The 26,882-nt window shown below is 42.4% G+C and overlaps 1 protein-coding gene across 1 annotated transcript; it reads right to left on the bottom strand.

The window, feature by feature from the left end:
- Positions 1-13,418: 13,418 nt before the first annotated feature.
- NRBF2 (nuclear receptor binding factor 2) lies at positions 13,419-25,935 on the bottom strand. The gene is made up of 4 exons (XM_034776946.1): positions 25,781-25,935; positions 19,670-19,754; positions 18,064-18,104; positions 13,419-16,534 (listed from the first exon to the last, which is right to left on the bottom strand). Exons 1-4 carry the CDS (start codon positions 25,832-25,834, stop codon positions 15,815-15,817), a joined length of 900 nt encoding a protein of 299 aa, XP_034632837.1. The 5' UTR covers positions 25,835-25,935; the 3' UTR covers positions 13,419-15,814.
- Positions 25,936-26,882: the final 947 nt, after the last annotated feature.

Raw genomic sequence — 26,882 nt, 5'->3', positions numbered from 1 at the left:
CCCCCCACACCCAGGCCCCCCAATGAGTCACCCACATCCAAACTTCCCCACACAAAACCCCCTCACCCTACACCTGGATCCCCACCACAACCACTTGGATCTTGCCAGGCTGAACCTGCCTCCCCACACCTGGTGTGTCTGGCACAGAAGGGCAGGGCCCTGGGGCATTTGTGGGGCAGCTCCGGCCCTTATACTGTGTCAGGGTTGGGTGCAGCCTCACTACCAAGTACATGTCACGGAGGACAGAAATTTTAATTTTTTGGCACAGAATTCCCTCGAGAACAAAACATATGTTCCCTCCAAAGGTATGGACTTCCTTTTTTCGCATCCTGCACCAAATTCATTCGTAGTCAATGCCATCAACCATTGAGGTAGAAAGCATCAGTATAGGTCCATACCCACCAAGAAAGACTGGAAATGGCTAGACCTTTTTGGCTGCAAAGTATATTGCTCATCAACCTACAATTCTGGGTCGCCAACTATGCGGCATTACTAGCAAAATATGATCATGGCAACTATTTGAAATTCATGGACTTTATTAATGATATTCCAGAGACAAAAGGGATAAATTTAAAGCTCGCATGTCTGAAGGCCTACAAGCATCTTTAGATATGGCTGACATAAACGCATGCCACAAAGAGGAGACAAAACAGATATCAACCTTACCAGCAAAACAGGTACGTCTCTATACCCAACATCAGCGGCAGTATGATCCAAAGAGATGCCGACTACCCCCACCACTGCCCCCAGTGTCTCAATCTTCCTCCTCCAAGCAACAATTGTGAGGGCGTGGTCGAGGGTCTGAACAACCTCCCCCACACTACAGTGCTGATGACACCATTCGTATCCCATTTCGGGGACCGTCTGACTCCATATTATTCAACATGATATTCCATCACTACTGACAACTGGGCCCTAGAAATAATACAGGCAACTCGATCCCTTTTACTTCCATCCCTGTAGCCAACCCCTCAGCCCCATTCCTCTTCAGGGACCCTTCTCGTGAGCACCTTCTACAACAAGAAGTAAACCATCTTCTACACCTAGGTGCCATGGAACAAGTTCCTCAACAATATAAGGGGAAGGGTTTCTGCTCCCATGATTTCTTAACTCAAAAGAAAAATGGAGGATGGAGACCCATCCTAGATCTCAGAAAGCTCAAAAATTCGTGAGGGTCCAAAAGTTCAAGATGGTCACATTAGCAATGATAATACCATCACTGGAACGGGGCCTGGTTCTCAGCCCTCGACCCTCAAGATGCCTCTTTCCATATAACAGTACATCCTGCTCACAGGAAGTTCCTCAGGTTCACCCTGGGAACAGATCATTACCAATACAAGGTACTACTGCCTTTCAGCCTTTCCACAGCACTGCAAGTTTTCTCAAAAATTCTCTCAGTAGTAGCGACACACCTGCACAAGCAAGGGGTAATAATATTCCCCTACCTAGACGACTGTTTACTAAAAGGTCCCGTTTGGGCAGATGCCGTTGACATTACTCACAGGACAATTGTCCTTTTCCAGAGTCTGGGGTTACAGATAAACACTCAAAAATCAACTACATTCAAAATAATTCAATAGTTGGACTTCATCAGGTCCCATCTCAACTCCCTGGAAGCCAGAGTGTCATTACCAACGAACAGATTTATTATGATGACCAATCATCTCTTCAGTAATGAACAGTCCACGCATATCAGCTTGCACCTGCCTTCAACTCTTAGGCCCCATGTCACATTCGTGGTACAACATGTGCGTTTCCACATGCACTGCCTTCAGGGCTGGCTCTTCTACATGCCACATAAACATGGCCTAAACCGACACCTCATGATGCCAACCAAAATCAAAGACTCTTGACACTGGTGGACACAGCCCAACAAGGTGGGCACAGAGGTTCCTTTCACTCAGGAGCCACTCTCTTACACTTACAACTGATGCTTCTTGATAGACCAGGAGCCCATCTACAACACCATAAAATCCAGGGCAGGTAGTCTCCCTCCAAAACACAGCTATACATAAATATATTAGATCTCCATGCAATTCACAACACGTGCTTCCACGTCTTGCCATTGATAAGGAACGAGACCATATAAGTAATGACCTACAACATTGCATATTTTATATAAGTCGACAGGGAGGAGCCTGATCCCACTCCATATACACCAAAGCCCTGAAACTCTAGAATTGGTGCATCCGGCACAATCTCAACATCTCAACCTCTTATCTCCAACAGCAGACACATTAAGCAAGGAATTTTCTCACAATCATGAATGAAAACTAAATGATGTGGTCCTGCAGAACATATTTCAACAATGGAGCCACTCATCTATCGACCTCTTTGCAACACCACAGAACCACAAGTGCCCACAGTTATGCTCGAGAGCAGGTCTGAGACCCCAGTTGCTGAGGGATGCCTTCCTCCTCAAATGGGAAGTGCCACTTCTGTACACGTTCCCACAAATACCACTACTATTGAGGATGATAAACAAAATACATATGGACAAAGCAAAGTCCTATTGATGGCCCTAACGTGGCCCAGACAGACTTGGTACTCTTACCTGATGCGGATAGTGCTATGTGCTCCATTTGCTCTCCCACTCCAACCAGACCTTCTATCGCAGAACTACGGACAGGTTCACAACCGTACATGGAGAGACTTCACCTGAAATTGGGGCTCCTATATTCCATCAAAACGAACTAGCCTGTTTGGAACAGGTTAAACACATACTACTAAACAGTAGGACTTGCCTTCAGAAATGGAACAGATATATGGTGCCAAGCCAAGCAAATCACTTCAGCTTTCGCACCTTTACCATTGATACTGGACTACATGTTGGAGCTGAAAAACTCGGGACTATCCACTAGTTCAGTCATCTTGCGGCTATTAACACCTTCCATCACAAGATTGATGGGATGTCACCGTTTAAGCACCTGATTACCAAACACTTCCTTACAGGCATTCAGAACGTTACCCTGAAGTACGCATTCCCATACCACCATGGGACTTGAACCTGGTATTACACTGCCTCATTGGGGCCCATTCAAACCCTTAATGACATACTCTCTGATACATCTATCAATTAAGGTAGCATTTTTAGTAAAAACTAAAACAAATTAATCACAATTTTAAAATTAATCGTGATTAATCGAAGTTTTAATCATACTGATAAACCGTAGTATACCAATTGAAATTTAAATATTTTTGGATGTTTTTCTACATTTTTAAATATTTTGATTTCAATTATAACACAGAATACAAAATGTACAGTTCTCACTTTATATTGTTTTTATTACAAATATTTGCACTGTAAATATGATAAAAGAAATAGTATTTTTCAAGTACAGTACTGTAGTGTGATCTCTTTACCGTGAAAGAGCAATTTACAAATGTAGACTTTTTTTGTTACATAACTGAACTAAAAAACAAAACAATGTAAAACTGTAGAGCTTACAAGTCCACTCAGTCCTACTTCTTGTTAAGCCAGTCGTTAAGAGAGAAAAGTTTGTTTACATTTACAGGCGATAATGCTGCTAGCTTCTTATTTACAGTGTCACCTGAAAGTGAGAACAGGCGTTCGCATGGCACTTTTGTAGTCGGCATTGCAAGGTATTTACATGCCAGATATGCTAAACATTCATATGCCCCTTCATGCATTCCAGAGGACATGCTTCCATGCTGATGATGCTCATTAAAAAATTAATGTGTTAATTACTCAGTGACTGAACTCCTTGGGGGAGAATTGTATGTCCCCTGCTTTGTTTTACCCACATTCTGCCATATATTTCATGTTTTAGCAGTCTGGGATGATGACCCAGCATATGTTGTTCATTTTAAGAATACTTTTTCACTGCAGATTTTACAAAACACACAGAAGGTACCTATGTGAGATTTTTAAAGATAGCTACAGCACTTGACCCAAGGTTTACAGGGGCGGCAGGTTTGTATAATTTTTGGTGGTGCCCAGAATGGGTCCAAATCCCACCCCCTCACCTCCCCACACACGCCTGCCTAAGGCTCTGGGAGGGAGTTCGGGAGCAGGAGAGGGTTTGGGGTTTAGGCTCAGGGAGGGAGTTTGGGTGCAGGAAGGGGGTTCAGCTCTGGAGGGAGTTTAGGGGCGAGCTCTGGGCTGGGGCAGGGGGTTAGGGTGCGGGAGGGGGTGAGGGGTGTGGCACCTCGGCTGGCTCCCGAAAGCAACCCACATACACCTCTAGAAGTTCTAATGGCAGAGTCAGTGCTAGGGGCAGGGCGTGGAGACATTCCCCTTCTCCCCCCACCCCCCAGGGACGTGCCGGTCGCTTCCAGGAGTAGCGCGCTGCCCAGAATGAGGGCAGGCAGGAAGCCGCTTTAGCCCTACTGCACTGGCGGCGGGGGCCCCTGGGCCCTTTTAAATCACTTGGAGGCAGCAGGCGGGTCTGGAAGATGTGCAGGGGTAGCAGGCGGGGCCAGGGGAGAGACCCAGCCCCAAACATTGGTGGAGCCAGGCCCCCATGCTCTGAATATTCCTGGAGCACAAGCACCACGGGCCCATACAACTCGCCGCTTCTGAAGGTTTAAGAATCTAAAGTGCTTTCCAAAATCTGAGAGAGATGAAGTGTGGAGCATGCTTTCAAACGTCTTAAAAGAGCAACATTCCGATGCGGAAACTACAGAACCTGAACACCAAAAAAGAAAATCAACCTTCTGCAGGTGGCATCTGACTCAGATGATGAAAATGAACATGTCAATCCGCCCTGATTTGGAGCGTTATCAAGCAGAACCTGTCATCAACATGGATGCATGTTCTCTGGACTGGTGGTTGAAGCATTAAGGGACATACTAATCTTTAGTGCATCTGGCACTAGGGTGACCAGATGTCCCGATTTTATAGAGACAGTCCCAATTTTTGGGTCTTTTTCTTATGTAGGCTCCTATTACCCTCCATCCCGTCCTGATTTTTCACATTTGCTGTCTGGTCACCCTATCTGGCACGTAAATATCTTGTGACGCTGGCTACAACAGTACCATGAGAACACCTGTTCTCACTTTCAGGTGACACTGTAAACAAGAAGAGGGCAGCACTATCTCCTTCAAATGTAAATAAACTTTTTTGTCTGAGCGATTGGCTGAACAAGAAGTAGGGCTGAGTGGACTTGTAGGCTCTGAAGTTTTACATTGTTTTCTTTTTGAATGCAGTTTTTTATACATAATTCTATGTTTGTAAGTTCAACTTTCATGATAAAGAGATTGCACTACAGTACTTGTATTAGATTAATTGAAAAATACTATTGTTTTTTACAGTACAAATATTTGTAATCAAAAATAAATATAAAGTGAGCACTGTACACTTTGTATTCTGTGTTGTAATTGAAATCAATATATTTGAAAATGTAGAAAACATCCAAAAAGATTTAAATAAATAGTATTCTATTATTGTTTAAAAGTGTGATTAATTGTGATCAATTTTTTTAATCACTTGACTGCCCTAATTTTTAGTAGCTATTACAGCGGTCCACCATGTGGGTAAGCTAGGGGCTGTCATGGCTCACCCACCTTATACCATCTTTTTCAAGGACAAGGTTATCCTAAGACCACATCTGAGATTTATACCTAAAATATCTTCATCCGTCCACATAAATCAACCAATCCATCTTCTTGTATTCTTTCCCAAACCTCACGAGAGCTCACAGGACTCAATACTATGTACCCTGGACATCAGATGTGCACTAGCATTCTACCTTGATAGAACTAAGCCTTTCAGAAAATCCTGTGGGTGCTCCACTACCCACCCTCCTCCCTTCTACTTTGGAATTCAATTTCCGGACTCTTCAGTAGAGAAGGAACTGAGGGGATCAGGCCGCACATGTGCGCTAGATGAGGCACCTAAGGCACGGTGAAACGGGGACCGCACATCACGACCCAGACGGGCACTGCTACTGAAATTCTCCAATCAAAGGCAGAGGGATGCATCAACAACTGAAGTGGAGCACCCACAGAGAGACATCTCGAAAAACCTAAGTTACTGCGTAGGGTGAGTAACCTTCTCAGATATCGACTAGGCCACTTTAGCATGTACAGTTAGGACATTCATGTAGGAATCCATGACTACTTTGACACAATTTTTGAGGAGCGCCCCAAAAGTAAATAGGGGTGGGACTGTTAAGTATAAATCAAAGAATTATGGTGTATCAGTTTAACTAGAAGTCTTCCAGTAGAGGCCAGTTTGGAGTTCCGTATTTGAATATCTATGAAACAGTTGTACATATATAAATAATTAAGGAGGGGAGGGATAGCTCAGTGGTTTGGAGCATTGGCTTGCTAACCCCAGGGTTGTGAGTTCAATCCTTGAGGGGCCACTTAGGATCTGGGGCAAAATCAGTACTTGGTCCTGCTAGTGAAGGCAGGGGGCTGAACTCAATGACCTTTTGGGGTCCCTTCCAGTTCTATGAGATAGGCATATCTCCATATTAAATTAAATAAAATTTAGAAGCACAATATACTGGCAGGATACAGGAGTGTAGGTGCCTTACAACACAGATCATAAAATATACAGTATAGTTTTTTTTACCACTAGTCCATTTGTTTAAATCTGACTTAAGTTAGTATTGACAAAAAGTTATCACCATCTGATAGCTGATGAGGTAGTTTCTGCATCACCATTTTCACTAGTGGGCAGCCTCAGGAGAGAGGCTGAGGTTTAAATGGGCAGGAACTACCTTAAAAATGGTGCCTCCAAGTCTGGCTTAAGATGTTTTGTCAGGATATTATGGGGGAATTTGCTTCTATGCAATACCTGTTCTGCTGATTGTGTTCAGTGCCATAAGTCTAGCAGCTTTCATGAGCACTAAACTAACTTTTAAACAAAGCAAAATATATTGACAGGACATGTCACTGACTGCAATCAAAGTTGTCGCTTGGCTGGGGTTGTCTTAGTAACTGACTTTAGGTGAAATCAATTAAATTTGGTCAATTAACTCTGTATATTAGCTTTCACGGAGTCATATAGTAATGTGTGCCCCCTCCTGGCTAGAAGCCTAGGGCTACACAAACAATTGGTTCCTGGCAAGCTGGGGTGTGAATCTACCTCTCATGGGCTGGTCCTAGATGCTGCTGACTCTCATGAACTGTTTGTTAATGTGTTTTGATCTAGTCTTCTTTGAAATGGAGCTAGATAAAAGATAACAGTTTTTGTTAATGCACATCAACAGGGTCCATTCAGTCTATGCCTGGCTAGATTCACACCCCAGTTTGCTGCAAACTAGTTGTCTCCTCTTGCATCCCATTGTTTTACTATATATTGTGACTACCAGCACCTTATCTCACAGGGTATATGCTCCTAGGGTGAGGGGGATAAGGTGGTAAGAGGGACATGACTTAAGAGCTTAGTTCATCTCCTCTGACAATATTTGATACCAAACAATTGTCCAATTTTATTTCCAAACATAAGCACTAAAGCTCTTCCTTTGTATATGCATGTCTTAATGCTCAGTTCCTGTTGATTTATCCTTCTCAAGCATATGACCAAGATGTTAATCTGTACTTTAAAAAAATACATACGTGTGTGAAACTGAATGAATGAATTTAGAACCAGAATGTGCAAAAGGAAAAAGTTTTGACAATTTTATGACAAAAATTTCTTTTGAAGATACCCAAAACCAATGGAGTGGAAAACCACTCCAGTTTTAAATGATATGGTGAGTAAAGGTGGGGGATAAGCAGGGCCATCCCTAGAGGGGTGCAGGGCCCCGGGGCGGAAGTGACAGATTCGTTTCTTCCGGGACCGACTGCACTGGCCAGTTGCACTGGCCCATGGGGCCCCCCAAAGCGTGGGCCCCAGAGCGGTCGCCCCAATTCACCCTACCCAAGGGACCCCTATGGGGATAAGTTATGTTTTACATGCTTCCTATTGAATAATAAGTCAATTAGATAGGGATCCTTTTAGGAACACTGCAGATACTTAAACCAAAAACTATATGGTGTCACTGTAAAATCTCACTGACTAGGGGATTGATTTGTCTAGTACAGAAATGTGTGCAATGTGGTATCTGCGTAAAATAATTATAATCAATTTAGTTTTAAAAATACTTAGTATATTTATTTTTGAGTTATTTACAACTTGTGTAAAAGCATAAGCTGCTGTATTTTGCAAACTATTATGTAAATTGCCTTTATAATGCACTTGTGCCTGTCACTAAATTCTGCCCATAACAATGACAACATTGTTTCCACAGTAACTAATGTATTTCAAATGGGGAAGAAAGAGACTAAAAGGCCAAAAATGAATAAATCAGAAAATATGGCAGAAACAAAATCCACGATAGGGTGGAGTACTATAAAGCTTTTATTGCCATGAGCTCGGGAAGACTGCATTACTCACAAATGTCGTACACAATGTGTATTTCCAGACACAAAAGTTATTAAACTAAAAGTTGCTAGGTAACAAGCATTTAGATAGAGAGTGAGCAAGAACATAAAGGCCCAAGTTCTGCACTGTTTAATACCTAAAGTTAACACACCAACCTTACTTTATTCAGTTTTTCTAAACTTACTGACCTGCACCTTTTCATCATTATTAACTAAACACATTAATCAAACAAATATGACATTAAAGCATAAAAACAGGCCACAGTGAAGGTTATCAGTATGCACAATGTGAAATTTTCATGTACCTAGATATTGGACATTTTAAAAAATATTGTTCCTGATCACTTCCATATTTTTCTTACGCTTAAATGTTAATGTTCTTGCTATGTACCAATGTGTGTTAACTTGAGGTAAAATTCAAGTGAAGAGAAGCCAGTTTGTAGTTAGGCTTTAATTAGACTTGCAAACTCATGCGGGCTGCTGGACTCCTTCAAGTAACTGGCTACCTCTGCAACTTCAGCTCAAGGCTATAAACCTCCCCTTTGGCTCTCCACCAGCCCCAATGAGGAGCCTTATTGCAGCTGCCAGCTCAGCTTCCTATAACTGGGACTACTTCAGAGTAATCCAGCTGCTTCGTCATTGTAGCCGAGCATGCCTGGGACAGTGTGCTTTAAAGTGGCATTTGACTACAGGAAGGTGAATTTAGGATCCTGAATACAGCTCCTGTGCTTAGTCTATGCTGCTAAACCAATTAGTGTAAACCCCTAGTGTAGATGTTGTGTAGTTATTAAAAATCCCAGCATAAATGAGGCTTTAGTTCACTTCCTTGACCTCAGAGGGAAATTTTATCCAGGGCCTGCGGGAGGCAGCAGAGGGAGGATAGAATGATGGGGACTAGTTTTAAACTATCTTATCTTCCCTGCCTTTTTTCCTAGTGAAGACACAGCTTCTGTATTTTCCGTTTTTCAAGAATTAGCATCATCTCCCACAAAACCTAATCCAAGTGTTAGTATTTTGTAATCCCAACCTTCGCAACACAAAATGGATAAAAAAGGAATAACTTAATCTTCAGGGATTTTTTTTTTCTGGTCTCGGAATTGCCTAATTGATTATCAGAACTATTCCAAGATCAGTGGAGAGCATAAATAGGCATGAGCTGTAACATTGGAGCTGGCCAACTTTTAGGTATGTGACCTGATTTGTTCTTTTTCTTATCGTAGCACTTACCAGCCCCAGTCTTGGACCAGGGCCCCATTGTGGTAGGTGCTGTACACACACAAAACAAAAAGAGAGAGTCCCATCCCAACATCCGCCCTTCCTTTCTTCCCCGGCACTGGCCTTGAAAATTCTCACCTACATGCTCTTTTTGGCCCCTCAACCCTATCCCTTCCTGGGAAATTGCCTTGCCCCCACTCCTTTCCCCCGCTATGTTCTTGTCCCTCTCCTCGATCTCCGTTCTTGCATACAGACATGCCGTTAAACTCTCAAACCCACCCTTGGACACCCCCGCCCCCTTGTCTTTCCCTCCCACCCTAACTCCCTCTGCCCCTTCACTACCATACTCACTGAATGAGCTGTCTGTGCCCCATGTATCAGCTTCCTTGCCTTATACTCTCTATTTTACCAGTTAGAGGAATTGCAGCAACTTACCTGGGGATGTGGGGGAATCCCCATCAGTTGAAGTTTTCACATCACGATTGGTTGTTTTTCTAAATTATGTTTTAGCTCAACCAGAAATTATGGGATTGATGCAGGAATCGCGGGGTAAAATTCTATGACGTTATGCAAGACATCAGACTAGATGACTGTAATGGTCTCTTCTGACTTTAAAATGTATGAATCTGTTAGACTCCAGTCCAGCCTCTGCCCTTTCTATTCCATAGAAAATGCTCACCAGTGTCTCCAAACAAACGTCTTGACTGTCTGAAGGCCTATACTCCATTCACATTCCACTGCTTTTGATACCCTTGATCCTCCCTCCTCCTTGATGTTGTCTTCCCTTAGCCTCCCTAACTCTGTTCTCTTATCTCATTAGCCATTCCGTCAATCCCTCTTAGCAGCTCTCCACTTCCCTACTCTAACTGCACTCTCTTAGGTCTCTATTCTTGGACTCCCTGGACACCTATCCTTTCTCCCTGGACACCTTATTTATAGGTGATGTCATTTCACTCAGACCCTGTCTCCGTGCTTCAGTATCGCATCTCTCTCAAATGGTTCATCAGGGAAACTTACTATCATCTCAAGCTCTTTGTGGCCAAAACAAACCTCTGTCTTTCCTACCAAATCCTGTGCCCTAGCCCCATTCTGCTTTACAATTAGCAAAGCCACCATCCTCTCTGTCCCTTAGGCCCATAGTCTGGGCTTTCGGTCTTTCCTCCGCATACAGGTTGTCACTAAGTCTTGTCTCCTCTTCCTAGATAACACTTCAAAAATCCCTCACTTTCTTCTTGACTGATAGCATCTGCCCCTATCCATACTGAATGGGCTGTGCCTTCCTGAATACATTCCAGGGACCAACCCTGCTCTTGCTTGCCCCTGAGAAGTTCTGCCTCAGGTAGAACAAGGTCAGCAGCTTAGTGCTTTCCTTTTTAATTACTATTTTTTGGTGTAGTTTTATTTTCTGGTCTTTGTGCTCTTGTTATACTCACCCCTGCAGAGCATTGCGTCCTCTGGTGCAGCACCTACTTCTAGGCCCCTCACAGCCTAGGAAACTCTACCCAAAGGCCTAAAGATGCTCAGCTTGCGAGGTGGCTTTAAATTCCTAGTTAGACAGTAATCTCTGCATTTTTTCACTTGTTCTATTAATTTTCTAAAAAGAAGTTACAATTTATGTAGAGCCAATGGAAAAGTTGCCCCCTCTTTTATAGCAAATTGAAGATTGATGCTTTTCCAGACGTGGTATGTGAGAACACTTGCATTTTAAACTCGAAACTTCCCTAAAGCTGAAGCATCAGACAGGAAGCTTTTGCTTTGTGATAGTTCTGTGTGAATTTCCCTGGAATTTTCCAACTAGGTAAGCACAGCATGTGCCTTCCTGCCTCCTGAGATCATGTGCATGGCAGCCAGTCTTGGCTGTGCTGCCCCTTCCCATCCTGGGCCAATGCAGTTTTATGGTAGTTGTGTGTGTTTTCCTTTGAGCTGAAGGCTAGATTTGGGTGGTCCTGAGATGGGAAATACTATTTTTTTGTTTTATAGCTTTATGGATCTGATACTGTTTAATCTCAGTAATATCATGCCACCTGTAGCAAACTGACTTGAGGGACAGTAGTTCAAATGATTCCAAAACAGGCACTAGGCAAATTTACAGCATTTTTAAGGGGGTGAGGGGAAGCCTAAGACTCCTGGTCTCTAAAAAGTTATGAACTCCTACAACCTATGGGGGTTTTTAAACATTATCTTGCCTATAAGAGAGGCCATAGCAGAGTCTCAGGTTTATAGCTTTCTATTATTGCGTTGCTGCCACTAATAATTTCTGATCACTTTCAAACAGTAAATTCAAGAGAGATGCTCACCAGACCGGTCATAATCTGTCTCCAGAGCCAAACTGTATCTGATTTCCTTGTAGGAAAGGGTTACTTCTGAGCTGAAAAGTAAGATGTCTGAAGCCCACAAAACCAACTGTGAAGAACTTACAGTAATATTTGACTAGGTTCAGTTAAAGGGCTCTAAATTGAGGGAGATTCTACAGCGTAGACTTTGCCTCTACCCTGTTTTGAGTCCCGTTCAGTAAAACATTTTAAATGCTGCTGTAAATTAACGGAACATTTTTCTTGTCAGTTTTGCTGGCCTGCTTCCATGTCACCATCCTTAACCACTTCTAAAAAATGTATCTGTCTCCTCTTTCAGCACCACTTTTAAAATGGGAGGATAGGCATAAAAATAATTGAGCGTCTGAATATAAATGGGAATTATGGTGAATGTGCAGTTGACTGCAAATAGAGGTATCACGCCTGTACTGCTCAAAACAGCCACCAACTTTCAATATGGCACCTTGAAAGCAACTTAATGTGAATTGTAGATTGTACTAGGAGCAGTTAATATGAAGGCCTTAAAATCTTGCCAAGGTAACTTTCTGAAAACTAAAATTCCTTAGAAGAGGGGCATAAGATCCTGACTCACTGAACATAAAACCAACACTTAAAACTCAGTGTTTTTGTATTTTGGTTTCTAGATGTGATAGTAAGTAGCCATTGGTGTTATGTTTGGCAGATTTTACTCCTAAAAGATTCCATGCAACTTTCCATGGGTTTTCCCTCTACTGGGATATGCTCATAGATTCCATAGTTCACAAATTCTTTTTGCAAAGCATATGTTGGCTGTTTTCAACAGGGACAATATTTCTAGGTTCCAAGACAACAGTGGTTTCTGTGGTAAAGCAAGCTCTCTGAATTGAACTAAATGTCTGGGCATATGTTTAAATTTAGTTCTTGGTGAGACGCTTTCAAATTACAGACCACAGAATGTCCGGTATAATGCATCATGGACCCGATCCAAAGCCCAGGGGCATCTTTCCATTGACTTTAAAACTCTTGAAATTAGGCCCTATGACAAAATCTCTTCGATAATGTCAAAACTATAGTAACAGGAACATACATAAGGACTCTGATCAAAATTGTTTATATTGTGTGCAGTGTTTATCCCTCTCTGTACCTTTTCTTTTATGCTAACTGATAACTTTAAGGGTTGACTATACTGACAATCATGATAGTGGGGAAACTTAAGACTTGAAATAATATGCTATTTTAAGAAAGAGAGGCTGTTTGTTTTAATGTAACATTATTTTGTTCACCAGATGGCAATGTTTGCCACAGAATATACTTTCAAGATGATCAAGTAGTAAACATGACTTGGGTATTGCTACGGACAGCTCAGTGGAAACTGTCACTCAATCCGTAGCAGCAGTCAAAAAGCAAATACTATGTTAAAAAAAAGAAAAAAGAAAAAAAAGTATGCCATTCTATAAATTAATGAATGCCCTCCTGTGGGACTACTGGGTGTGGTCCAATAACCCCATATCAAAAGGGGGAAGTAGAAGAATCAGACTGAAGTCCAAAGAAGGCATAGGAAGACCAGCCCTAGAAGGAGAGCATGGAAAGAGTGGGACTGTTTAGAGAAATGTCAGAAATAACATAAGGTAAGTTCAGGTGCTCCTACTGATCTTTTCTCATAAGAACAGGGAAACAATAACAAACTAAAAGGCAATACAATTAAAACTGATAAAAGCAACTGTATTTTACATAACATAACTAACCCCTAGAACTCATTGCTGTATGAGAACCAGTGTTTGACAGGATTCACAAAAGAATTAGGTGTTTGTGGAGAATGTTACATCCACAACATGGATACATTTTTTTTAAAACATCCTCTCCCCTCTGTATTATAGCCAACTTCTGACAGGCATTAGGAAAAGATTGTCATGGGCAGTTTATTCCACTATTAACTATTTGTGATTATGGCACTTTACTCTGAAGCATCTGCTGTGACACTTATTGTGGTGGGTTTTTAAATGGACTGTGCTTATTTCAGTCAAATTAAGAGCAATAGATTACCTTACTTTGGGAGGATGGGAAGGAAGCAAGGTCTCTCTAGCTTGTAACTAAGGAGCAATTGAAGCGATTAATCTTCGTACTACTATAGCTGCCCTTGTTCAATTTGTGGGGGAAGTTGTCCTGGAGTCTGACGTAGACTGGAGAACAACGTGAGAGGTTTCCTTTCAGCGTCACTGTTTTGTCTGCTTGAGTACTCATCCTCAGTGGATAAGTGGTTTGGCATGAAGCAGAATGGATAAGGCCTAAGACTTGAATTATGCTTTAGTGGAGGTGGCCAGTCCAAAATGATTTCCTGTACAGTGCCAGGAGCATGCCAGACAGCAGCTGTGGCAGCTACATAAAAATGGTTGAAATGATCCCATAACATCTAGTACCATTTATTTGAGGGTTCACAGAGTGCAACTAATTAGGACCTTAAATAACTTTAGTTATTTCACCACCTTTGGAAGGCATGCTAGCTTTTCAGTTTACATGTATGCAACTGCTACTGTTGGATTTTAACTAGTTATCTGAGTAGGAAGTCCAACATCTCCCTTTCTATGTATACAGAAATCAGTGAACTAGAGAATTTGTTTGTCAGTTTAGGAATACAGCAAAATTTCTTGAGTTGTGAGCAAATTCAAACCTGTTCCTTGAGCAAGTCCAGTGTTTTGGCTGCATTTCTTTCCTCCAGCCCTTGCCTTCTATTCAGGGAGAGAACAGACCAGCCATTGGGGAAAGAAGAAAATTTGCACAAGCTGAGAATAAGAGGGACCATGGTGTTCTCTCTGCACTTCAGCAGAAAGCTGGCACTAAAGCTGTGGGCACAAGCTCATTCTGTAGAGGTAGTACAGAAAACCATTGCACTTGTGCTTTGAGTCTTGAACTGAATGAGCCATTTTGGAATCTGTGTCCTCTGGTTTCTGCTCATTAGGTGCATCGCCTCTTAAAATTGTACAGACAAGAATATCATTTTATAGACCACCACAACCCCTGGACTCTCCCCAAGTTCTCTACATGCACCTGAAGGTGAAAGGCTGGAAGTTGTGTTCCATTTTCCCTTACCACCAGCTGTTTTTAGTGTAACAAACTGTATAGTTCAATTGACTGGCACTTTAATGTTTGTGAAGACTATTTTCACCCACTGTTATGGTGTTGATTACGACTTAGTTTTTTATTTTCATAGCCTTGGTGACCGATTTACAGATGTAAACAAATATTTCCTTTGTGCAATTAAATACTGCCCACTAGCATTACTTCCATTCATGCACCTCTGAAGAACAGGATACTTTTTCCTCAGGTTTTTTAAGCAATGTAATTTTTTTATATAGAAACCCAGAGTTAAATTTGATGCACCTTGATTAGTTATGTAAACAAAATCTAAAAAAATTCCCCACAGAACGAATAACTTGGTTCCTCCATAGAAAGTTTATATATTTCTCCTGATTAATCTGAGGTTAATATTGTCAGGAGACAAGAGTGTGGCACATCGATCCATCTAGATATGGTGTAACTTATACACCTCTCCATTAACAAAATTGTGCATAATGAAATGCTTACAATCTGAATGCATGATAGAAAGCATCTTTCAAGCTGAAGTGGCAGCCATCTGGCAACCATAAGTTAAGTTCTGCATCGTTTATGGCATTATAGATACTTATTACACATAGCATTACTTCAAAACCCTGAAGGATTGTGTTTGAAATGTTTTCCAAGCAGTCATTTGGTTTGAAACGTCAGGAGAAAGACGCAAGAGCTGCATTTACCAATTTATGGTATCCTTAAGCTCTCTGATTAAGTGTATTTCACAGTGACAGTTGCTGTAATGCCTTTTCTCGCACAGTAGAATTGTATTAGATGTTGGCTGCCCTTGGATCATCTTTGTCCTGGTGGTTTTCCCTTTTCTCATTTCTTAACTACCTTTTGTGAGCACTTCTCATGGTCTTCATTTAGCTGTTCATAAGTCCTTTCAGTATATCTTCAGAGAGCTCCAGTAGAGGGAGTTCAGGTGATGGAATGTCCAATGGAGGAAGATTAGGTATTGGAATGTCCTTAGCCTTCCCTGCACTTGCTGCAAACTTCTGCCAAGTTGAGGCTGAAGTAGTAGCAGTTTCTGAATGCTGCTGTAGGCCCCATAACTCTGACTTCTCCACAAAATCAGCATCTACATCCAACTCCTTCTCTACTGGAGCTTTTTGGAGTCTAATCCTTTCTGCTTTTAGCTGTTTATTTTCTCTCCTTAATCTCTCATTTTCAGCTACAAGAAATTCCACATGCCGTTTCAAATCTGCAATTTTGGTTGCCTGCTCCTCTATTATTGTTTTGTCATCTTTTGGGGCTTTGTTCCCAATACACACTTCCAATTGCTCCTCTCTTTTCTGAAGCAGAAATAATAGTGTATCTGGCTCCCTGTCAAAGACCCCCTGAGTTTCCTGTAGATGCTTATTTGCAGAAGGACTGTATTTCTGAGTAACAGGAACCAATATGTTGTGGTCTTCAGATTCTTCAGCTGATGGTTTATAAGAGGTCTGAAGATGTGCAGCTATATCCTTGTCTGCATTCTGTTGGGCTTTTAGCCTTTCCTCTCTCTTTGCCCTTTTCCACCTCTCCTGGATGAGCAATAACTGTTTCATGTGACTATCCCTTTGTAATTCCAGTGATAACTGAGCCTGTCCAAGAAAAAGAAGATTGATTGAATTAACACATCAGCCCTAATACTGCAAGCATATATTTGTGAGTAAAGTTACAGACATGCTTAAGCATTTACAGAAGCAGCACCTTAGCATGCCCTGGAGGGAAAACCTCTCTCTAGCTTCCGCAATGCAGATTCAGGCATTTATGCCATCAAACTCACTAACTGTAGTCTGTGAAATGGAAGTGTTGTGTGTGACTACTTTATTTTTGAACATCTGTTATTTCTCTTTCAATCCATATGGAGACTTCTGAAGGGAGGAGGTAAAAGTTTGATTGGCCTGTGATAATCCACAAATGTATTTGGGATGAGAGGTCATGCTTTACTTGGCCAGTAATTCAACACGTGTGTTTTTAAAATAAGAATCAAATCCTTTTGTTGTAGAATATAGCTAGACCACTGCATTAATGAAACCACCACTAAGCAGCAGAGATTGCTACAAGGAGATTACATCAGCATTTTCAAACTGACCCTCTATTCTGAGTCACTCCAATTGCTGGACCATTGGGGTGGATGTTCCAGGCTTGGCTAAAAAAAAAGTTCAATTTTTGATGAAACTTTCTCAATAGTTTAGCAAAAAGAACAGGAATAAATAAATAAATATATTTATTCCACTCTGTATGCATCCGGAGAAGTGGGCTGTAGTCCACAAAAGCTTATGCTCTAATAAATTTGTTAGTCTCTAAGGTGCCACAAGTACTCCTGTTTTTTTTTGCGGATACAGACTAACACGGCTGCTACTCTGAAACCTGTCAATAGTTTAGCTATGTTTAAACACCAAGAATAATAGGGGGAGTGGGGCAATGTACTTTCCCCAGTCGTAGTGGCAATTTTATAGTCACTGAATCAGAGAGAGAGTACGACTTTACAGCCTGGTGATTCAGGCACCCACTTGAAGATCCAAGTTCCCACTCCAATGACTGTTACAATAAGTGGAACAGCTTCAACGGGAGAGACAGACAGACCTGCCATGGAGGTGACGCAAGTTCAAATTCCTGCTCCACATCAGGCAGATGGGGAACTGAACCCAGGTTTCCCATACCCCAGGTACAATACTCTAACCACTCTGTTAGAGATTAAGGAAGGCTTCCTCTTCCTTCCCCACCACACACACAAATGCCCCAAAAAGCCTGTTTCAGGTCCAACAAAATATTCTGTCCAACCCAAAATGGATATTCTTTAGTTTGCCCTAAAGAGAATTCTCTTTTCTTTTGTGGAACTGCCAGCGACTCACAATAAGGGGTTATTCACCCAGCTCTACTGCACCTTCCTGCTATCCCCAGCTACTAGATCAGCTCTTTGGGCCTTGGCATAAAGCCAGGCATAAATTAGAGCAGTGCAGCTCATTCAGAATAGGTAGCCTGAGTATATGGTGTAAGAGGTCTGATCACACAATTAGGACATAGTGTAATGGGCACATGCCCAAGGGCCAGAGTTAAAGTGTGTTTGTACAATACTACCTTCAACGTTTCCCAGCCGTGGAATGCAAGCTAAATGCAATCTCACCTGCTCGGATTGTGTCAGCTTCATGGCTTCAGCAAGGTATGCTGCACAAAAAACAAATTGGTAAACGCTTAGGCCAGGACTGTGAAAATTAGAACATTCTTTTCTTGAAAGCTAAAGACTAACACATTTAAGTATTTTTAAAAGTTTTCAGATCTGATCATTTTGTTCACTGAATTCACACATAAAAAGGGATTTACACAGGCAAATTGTTGCTGGGAATATAAATACTGCTTTTCAAATGCGTGTCTCCCCTGAAGAGCTTTAAGCCTACATAGTATTAAAAGGTAAATTACTTCCATATCATCATCTTTGAAGCGAAGTCTCTTTGCTCATCATGGTATAATATGTGTTGCACATTCCCATGTACGGTTCTAACTGTTTCACCTCTAAGGAGAGCACTACCCCCCACACAATTTCATGACAACCTTTTCCAGATCAGACCTAAGGTTTGCAGGAAGTCCCCAAAGGAGGAGCAGCAGCATCTGTCCCCGCAGTACATAAAGAAATGACAAAGCTATGGGCCAGAGTCTGTCTTGCATCCATTTAAAGAACATATAAATGAAATACAAGAACACTCTACAGTAGAGTACTACACTTTTCTTTGACTGCATTACTGATGGGGTAGGGAATCAATACCCATGGCTCCAAACCTGAATAAAAATCAATGCATTTTTTATTTAAATGCCTTTCTTTTTAAAATTAATTTTGAATTTTACAACCTCTAAGTCCTAAATTTACTATAATCTATTAAAATTACTTAAGTATTCAAGCAGTACATATTTACTGAAATTTTAAAGAAATCCAATCCACTGAATTGCTGGAAGTCACTTGCTAGGCACCTGGAACCAGAAGTGGTTGATGTGCTAAGTCAGCTTCTGACAGCAGTACCCTCTTCTCCAAATGCAGAGAGAATTTTTTCTTTTCAGTTTCTTCTAGTTCAATTCAGTGACTGGGGCAGGAATACAAGCTTCTCAGCTCCCTCTCCCCGGAAAGTATATTAAAAATAAACCTACAGCACTTGGAGCAGCCACCTATCTAGTGGTCCTCCATACAAGACCCAGAAACTGCACCTATTCAGCCAGTTGTGCCTACTAATGCGGCCAGCTCTCCAGAGCAGATCTTACCTGTTAATAGGCAGCAGCTGCACATCCACAAATCAAATGTGAACCTGAACACAAATCTTTGTGAATAAGGATGGAAGACTGTCAATCATAGGGTGGGCCTGCAAAACTGAGCTCATTACCCCTGCAGGTTGAGCTTTCTTGGTAAAAAATGCTTTATCAGCAATATAGTCATTAAAAACATTGATTGCTAACCACCAACTGACTGTTTAGCAAAGATTTGTGGCTAAATATTTCCCACATTATGCTGATAACTAGCTACTCCAAGTAAGAAAGGCATGAAAAGTCAAAATTGAAGTGAAATTAAAGGACACATTGCCGAGAGGCTTCCCACGGGGCCTCCAAACCTGTGTTCACATTTTTTACATGTATAAAAACAGCATTTGTATATATGCAAGTAACTATATAGTTACTTGGCCTGAGCAAGTTTCAAGGCTGCTTTTGAAAACTGGATCATAAATATCTCATGGAAAGGTAACGCTCACCAGCTGCTTTTTTGTGACAAGAAATTGCTTCTTCGTATTTCCCTGCTGCCAACAACCGGTCTGCTTTTCTACTCTGCTGATGAGCCTTAAAAGAAACAAAATTTTATTTTAATCAAAGCTGAACCTAGAAATGGTTGGAACTGTTTTTTATAGTAACTAGCACCAAACAGATAATCAGGTGTTCACACATCTTCAGAGTCTTAACCCAAGATCTCCCATTCCAGACTTTGAGAGGCAGAGAAACAATTTCCTATAATGCTCACCCAGCGCAGGACTTTTGTGGACAAATGTACTGTGCAGATATGGCAAAAGGTTTAAGGTTTTCTCAAGTGGCAGTGACTGTGAGGCTTCACACAGAATACCTAACATTTACACACTTGCAGTGGCAAACAAGTGTCTTAGGGCAATGGTCCATGGTGTAAGGAACCAGCTGCCACTGGCTATATTGCCATGAGCTACTGGAAACAAGTCTCCAAAACTGCCCTTATTGATTCCTATGCTGTGGAGTTGTGTGCCCTAATGCAAGAGCCTGGAATCTTCTCATAAGCAATGTGTGAGAGCAACCACACATGCACTTCTCTTGTGGGACCATAGCTGCCAAGAGCTTTTTCTTTCCTTCATGATCCTGAAGAGCTCCCTGCACTCAAAGCTGACAAAATAAGAGAAGTACTATCATTTGATGCTTTACATAAAAGCCTTCAACTTGGTTAAAAGTTTACAAAATTCAGCACAAGCAGCCATACTTTAATAGCAGTAAGCTGCTTCATGGCAACAGATTAAGAGTAGAAGTGTTTTAAAGTAGAGCATGATTTAAGAGATACTGTTTCTAGAGAGATGGGTTTTTTGTTTATGGGCCCTATCACTTATGTCAACCCAGTTAAGACATTTGGGTCGGTAGGGTAGTTTTTATAACCCAGTATTGACCTGTGTGAACAAGGGCTCAGACTAGACTCCAGGATCTTTGTGACAATATTTAAGTGGCGTTTACCCACTTAGGGCTTGTCTATATGGTGATTTAGTGCAATCTACTCAAAACGTGATGGGACTTTTATGGGACAGCAGCAGGATCCATACAGCCACTCGTTGTGTGACAGGCTCACATGCTGCAGAGTCACATGCCAGCTTGCATCAGGCACTACATTGCTGTATAGATATACCCTTAGTAGTGTCAACATCCCACATTTTTGCTCATCCCCACGTTTGTCTGAACACGGCAGAGGAAGGAGATTCCTTTTTTCTGCCAATATTCCAAGGGAAAGATACTGTTGTATTACATCTTTCCATAGACTCTCACATGAGGCTATACCAAGGAAAAGACAAACCAAGGAGTGAATTCACAAGTATGTTAACCCAGAGCAGTGTTTGCTTCACAAATAGCCATTTTCTATGTTTCACCCTTTGGCAAGAGAGGTTGGTTTGTGCATACAGTAAACTTCATTTACTAAAATGCTCTTGAGAAAAATAGGAGCCCAGCTCAGAAAGTATATGAAATGGGACATCAACAGGAAATGAGCTTGGTATCTTGCATTAGTAATATCTGTAGAACCCTCAACACACTCAACTTTACAACTAGTTCTGTAGTTTCCCAAAGCGACAGTTTCAATATCAAAATGGGTAGTCTTGGCCTATCCAAGAGACAGGTCCAAAGAAGCCAGGTCAACTGGAAGAGGAGTAAGTCTTGAGAAGAAAGAAAAAAGTAGCAATTTCATTGATCAGAATTAAATTCAGCAAAACAGAACCCCAGTACCATTTATGAATTAGCCTGGAATAATTTCTGCATAAGAATTTTCTACAGAAAGTGTCATTTAAAATTATGGTTAAATAGCTAATCACAGCAGGTAAGCATGTGAAAAGCCTTAAAAAAAAAAAAAAAAAAAAAAAACATAGCCTGTCAGATATTGTTTAGGCATGTCACACTGCACTCCTGGAGAACAGAGGAGCAGACAAGTTTCTAATATGGTTACAATGAAGTTGTGTAACAGGGCATCCTCTGGCTGCAGTAGAGTCCCTTTTAAGGGTAATCTCCACATCTTCAAGAAAACATGGAGACTTTAGGGAAGCACCAAACGTCTCTCTACGTGCTCATTAATTTTGATGAGCCACATGGGAAGTCAATATTTCCTTTGAGTGGGATGATTAAGAACAGTAAGACTGCCCCCTTTGAGGTAAGGAAAGATAGAAACATGCTTGATTACTAATCTAAGGAACTGAACAGCTACAGCTTTAAGCAGTAAATAGTCACATGACTCTAGTCTGGGTGAATAAGAGCAGTCTCTCCCAAGTGATCCCACTCTACTGCTAGCTGCTGATAGAAGACTCCTAGGACAAAACAAGTAAGACCCTATGTGATTTTTAAAAGGTAGATTTGTGAATTATTAGTTTTCGAACAGAGCGAATCTATTGTGGTCTCCCTGGAGCAACAAGTTGACAGAAAGTCCTCTTTCCTTATGCATGCTTTATTTTCCTGAAACCCGGTGGAAAAGTCTCTCTGGAAAGACTTTAGCCCACATAGAATGACTCTGCTTGTTTGAAGATATTCAGAGTTAATGGTAAAGCATCCTTCGGAAACTAACAAAACTTTAACAAGATATGAGGCACAGACTGCAGTAGGCTACACATGCTAAGACTACAACTGAAGTAAAAAACCAAACTAAAAAATGAAGCAAGGGCTGAGGAAAGTAACTTCAGGGAGGGTTTGTTTTGTTAAACTAACAAATGACAGAATTTAGAAGTATTAAGAGCAACCTATGTTCTGTTGCTAACACCAACCAGCTTCATTACAAACAGTGGGGGAGGGGGAGGTTCTTTTATAATGAAGCTATTTTGGGCAAAGGAAAACCAAGAAATAAAGGGGGTCCCACAATTGTAAACATGACTGAGGTTTAGTGGAGGTGACCATCCAGTAGAATTTATACAGATACAGTTCCAAGACATAACCCTACAACTAGACTAGTAGGATTATAATCCCATTTACTCAAAGTTAATAGAAACTTTGGGACCAGGAAAAACTCAAATTCCCTGAAGGAGAGAGGAAGCACAGGCCCAGTGTCAATGGGCTGTGAAATGGTGCTAGATGTTAATGGGGAAGGAAGGAACTTATTCCTAAATAATACACAGCTGTTAATTCAAGAAGTCACTATAGTTGAACCAGTAAGTATTAGTGACCACAATATAATTAAGATATTCTTTCACAGAAACAATCACCAAAAGCTAGCACTGTGAGATTACCCTTTAGAAAGGAGAATTTCAAGAAGAAAAAAGTCAAAACCCTAAAGTCAGGCTTGAGGCAACTAAAATCCTTAGGCTATTTAGGCATACCATGACGACTCAGAAGGCATGCACAACAAGAAGGGGGATGCAAACAGAAAATGGTATAAAGGACTAAAGAAATTTAAGCCAACAGGTATCCTTCAGAAAAATGGAAATGCAGCCCAAGCAAAGCCAATAGAGAAAAGCATACTATTGCAGACATGTAAGGAATTAGATAAGCGCAAATAGCCAAATACATAAACTAGAAACTCTAAGTATCAGTTGCAGAAAGACAAGAGAATTTTCAGGTTTGCTGGATAAGCAGGATGTTAAAGGAGTAATTCACATACAAAAGGACACTGCAAAGTAGCTAAATTATTTTGTTATCAGTTCTCTTCATTGTGGAAATAGGCGAGATGCTCAACTTCTCAGGTAAAGAGATGACAACAAACTGAAATTTTTAAAGTCACCAGGAACATATAGTATTCACATCCAAGAGTTAATGAATTTTAGAATGAATGGTCTGAGCTGCTAACAAACCTATGCAATTTCACTAAAAAGTCAACATTCTACACTGGAGGAAAGAAAATATTGTACTTTAGAAAAAATGTTACTGGGTGATCCTGGCTTTCAGAGCAGTGAGCCTAATTTCAACAGAGGGAAAACTGTTAAAAGCTGTAACTTACTTATAAAACACTTCGCCCTTATCTACACTACATAATACCTATGGAAGTCATTGCCACAAGAGAGGCCAAGAGCTCAGTGGGATTCAAAAAGACATTGGTTGTTTCCACGGATGAGATGATTCATAGTTCCATCAGATAAGATACAAAGTTCTATGTTAAGGGTAAAAACCATACTTCAGGTTATAGTCACTCATTAAATGAGGGGGTTAGGAAAATATTCCCCTCTAAGCAGGTCATTATTTTTTTATTTGTAGGGTTTCTTACACCTTCCTCTGAAGTTGTATTGGCCACTGTCAGGATGCTAGTGGACAACATAGGTCACTACTCTCTTTACAAGAGCTCCTATAGCACACACACGAGTCTAGAGATATTTTTGTCTGGCACTATAAACCGGTATGGTGATCACACTGCTCTTGTGGTCAGACCATCTCCTTGGCCTAATTCATATTTTTGTTAGGTCAGAAAACCTTACTTAATGGTCTGCTTTTAAAGGTCAGGAAGGGGTACTACTAAATGGTGACTCCTGCCCAGCCACCCCTCGTTATCACCTATTTACCACTCAGAACTCAAAAATTGATGATCTCTGTCTTCTAAACCCCCACTAGATCTTTCCTCAGTTGCTGACTGCAGTCCTATGTCTACTCAACTGCTTAACAAGGTTCTGGAGTGACTTCTCAACCTCTATGGCTCCTTCCTCCAGCACAATCTTCTTAACTTTCAGCCTGATTGGATGCCCATCCCATCACTAAATTACCCCTTATGTATGATTATTCACTTGTTTCTTGCTTGTGAGCACAGATCAACTTCTTACTACTTGGCCTTAGACCTTCTCTACATGACATAATTTTAAGTCTCAGATTAGCCTCGGTGCCAACCTACTGCAAAATCACTATTTCAGTCTGTCAAGTATCAGAGGGGTAGCCGTGTTAGTCTGAATCTGTAAAAAGCAACAGAGGGTCCTGTGGCACCTTTGAGACTAACAGAAGTATTGGGAGCATAAGTTTTCGTGCGTAAGAACCTCACTTCTTCAGATGCAAGCAGATGTCTTGCATCTGAAGAAGTGAGGTTCTTACCCATGAAAGCTTATGCTCCCAATACTTCTGTTAGTCTCAAAGGTGCCACAGGACCCTCTGTTGCTTATTTCAGTCTGAGTTCCTTATATCAATTTAGCTTAAATCAGTAAGGAATCTATTTTACATCTATAAGGCACACCTTAAAATAGTGTGTCTATACAATAGGGTTCCACTGATTTAATTAAATCAGTACTTCTCTCATGCAGACAAGGCTGCGGTGTGCATTTTATCCTATTTCTGTAATCCTAAAGTGTTTCCTTCCCACATGTCTCATGTCACTCATAAGTATTCTATTACCAGGGCACTGCCAGAATTACTCCTTATCCCAATCTTGATCTGATGAAACAGTTATTCATGCTTCGATTCCCTCTAATATTCTTCCTAAACAGCTACAGCCACTTTTAGCAGTCCAAAAACTAACTCTCAAAGTACTGAAATACTATACACCAGTGAAGGAAAGACACTTACACAATACTGTACACGAGTAACTTCAAGTGTCTGTGTTACCTGCCCATCACCTTTTATTCTTAGGGTGTATACATAGAAAGACAGGGGATTTTCTAACGGGTCTAACACCACATTTAACTCACTAGCAGCTGTTCTATTATCACTCCGAGCTGACGTGGCTAGAGGTGGTTTCTAATCAGGGCTATGATGCTATTTTGAAGAATGTGCACCGCCCGGACCGACCAGACAATGACTCCACGGGTACTGCATTGCCCCAGCCCTGGACGTTTGTTTACTGTCCCGCTGGTGGGCACCAGAGGCTGGAGTTCAAGGCCCCTGCCGCAGGGCGCGAGCGGAAGGTGCAGCCGCTACTAACAGCCTCCTCCACCTCAGCCAGCGGGGCCTTGTCCTCGCCAGGAAACTCAGCCCCCTGCTGTGCCACGGGGGCAGCTCCTCCCCCTGCGGCGCTGGAAGCCGCAGCGCAGCCGGGGCTCCGGGGCGTTCACCTCCCATTGCCCGCCCCAGCACCGACTCTTCGCGCTCCGCACCTGCATCGCCAGGCGCCCACCCTGCCAGCGGGGCAGCCGCCGCCCGCCTCACCCTGCCCGCCCCGGCGCCGCTGCCCAGCGACCCTGCCCGCCCGGGGCGCAGCTCACCAGGTTGAGGGGCCCCTCCATCACCTCCATAGGCGGTGGGGGCTGCGGGCACATGGGCTCTGCGGCTCCGTCCCGGCGCCCCTGCCCCAGGCTCTGTCTCCTGTAAACACCGAAACACTTCCGCCTCAAGCACGCACGCAGTGGCGTCACCGCGCCGCCCGGAAATCTCGCGAGAGCCACGTCCAAATGCGCAAATCCCACGAGAAGAGTGGAAGGTCTCCATGGTAACGGGCACTAGGCCATGCTGTGGCAGCCGGCAGCGAATTTTCATTGGCTCGGAGGCGCGACTCGAACAGGAGGGGACCCGCTGCTGCCTGCCGGCCGCGTGTGCGCGGGCGCGGGTTTGGAAGGGCGGGCTCTTTAGCGGAGGGGGCGGGGCAGAGATGCCGGCTGGCCAGGCTTCCCCAGCCTTCTCTGAGGCGGGTGTCCGGGGTATCCACATGGGTGCGCGCCTCCCGGGGATATCCACGCGCGCGCCCCCGCGCCCAGGGGTAGCACTAGTGTAAAGGTGCCGGGTCCGCCCGCAGTCCTGTTTTATCAGCATCACCCCCGGGTTTTGTACCCCCGGGCCTGGGGGAAAGGACTCGGGAGCTGCCTGTGACTCCTCCCACCATCAGGTTAAACGCGGGATCCTCCATATGGCTCTAAGATCTTGGCTCTAACCCGTAAATTGTTCTATCAGAAGATCGTCCACATGTAGCCGCTCCTACTGCACACGCCAACATGCCTCCTGTAGCACGAGGGCTGCAAAATCCAGGTCGAGAACCTGGATGTTGCTGGAGGTGACCGAATTTTGGCCCCGAGACTCCCAGATTCTAATATTTTGGTTCACTAGGAGTGGCTACACTTGTAATGTCTTTTGATGCGGGAGCGGGAGGGCTGGGACCAAAAATCGGAGTCCGAGTTTTTCCCTTTGTCCTTTTCACTGCAGATTATCGTTGTCCACCTACCTCACAGGACCTCATTAATGTCCGGACAAGAGAATTTAAATTCTCCGATTTATTATTATTACTAGGAGAATAATGTGAAACTGTAGATGGACGTTTCAAGAGTCTTCTCTGGAATTCAACTAACTTGCCATTTGGGTTGCCAATGTACATAC

This window comes from Trachemys scripta, chromosome 7 (genome assembly GCF_013100865.1).
Source record: "Trachemys scripta elegans isolate TJP31775 chromosome 7, CAS_Tse_1.0, whole genome shotgun sequence".
Classification (NCBI taxonomy): Eukaryota; Metazoa; Chordata; order Testudines; family Emydidae; genus Trachemys; species Trachemys scripta.
This window is presented reverse-complemented; position numbering and strand designations above follow the sequence as displayed.

Excerpts from the sequence above, each read along its gene's own strand:
- NRBF2 (XM_034776946.1), bottom strand. The coding sequence starts at position 25,834 with ATGTGCCCGCAGCCCCCACCGCCTATGGAGGTGATGGAGGGGCCCCTC. Across the intron at positions 18,105-19,669 it reads TTGTCACAAAAAAGCAGCTG|CATACCTTGCTGAAGCCATG; the intron begins GTGAGCGTTACC and ends TTTTTTGTGCAG. Across the intron at positions 16,535-18,063 it reads AGCTGACACAATCCGAGCAG|GCTCAGTTATCACTGGAATT; the intron begins GTGAGATTGCAT and ends TTTCTTGGACAG.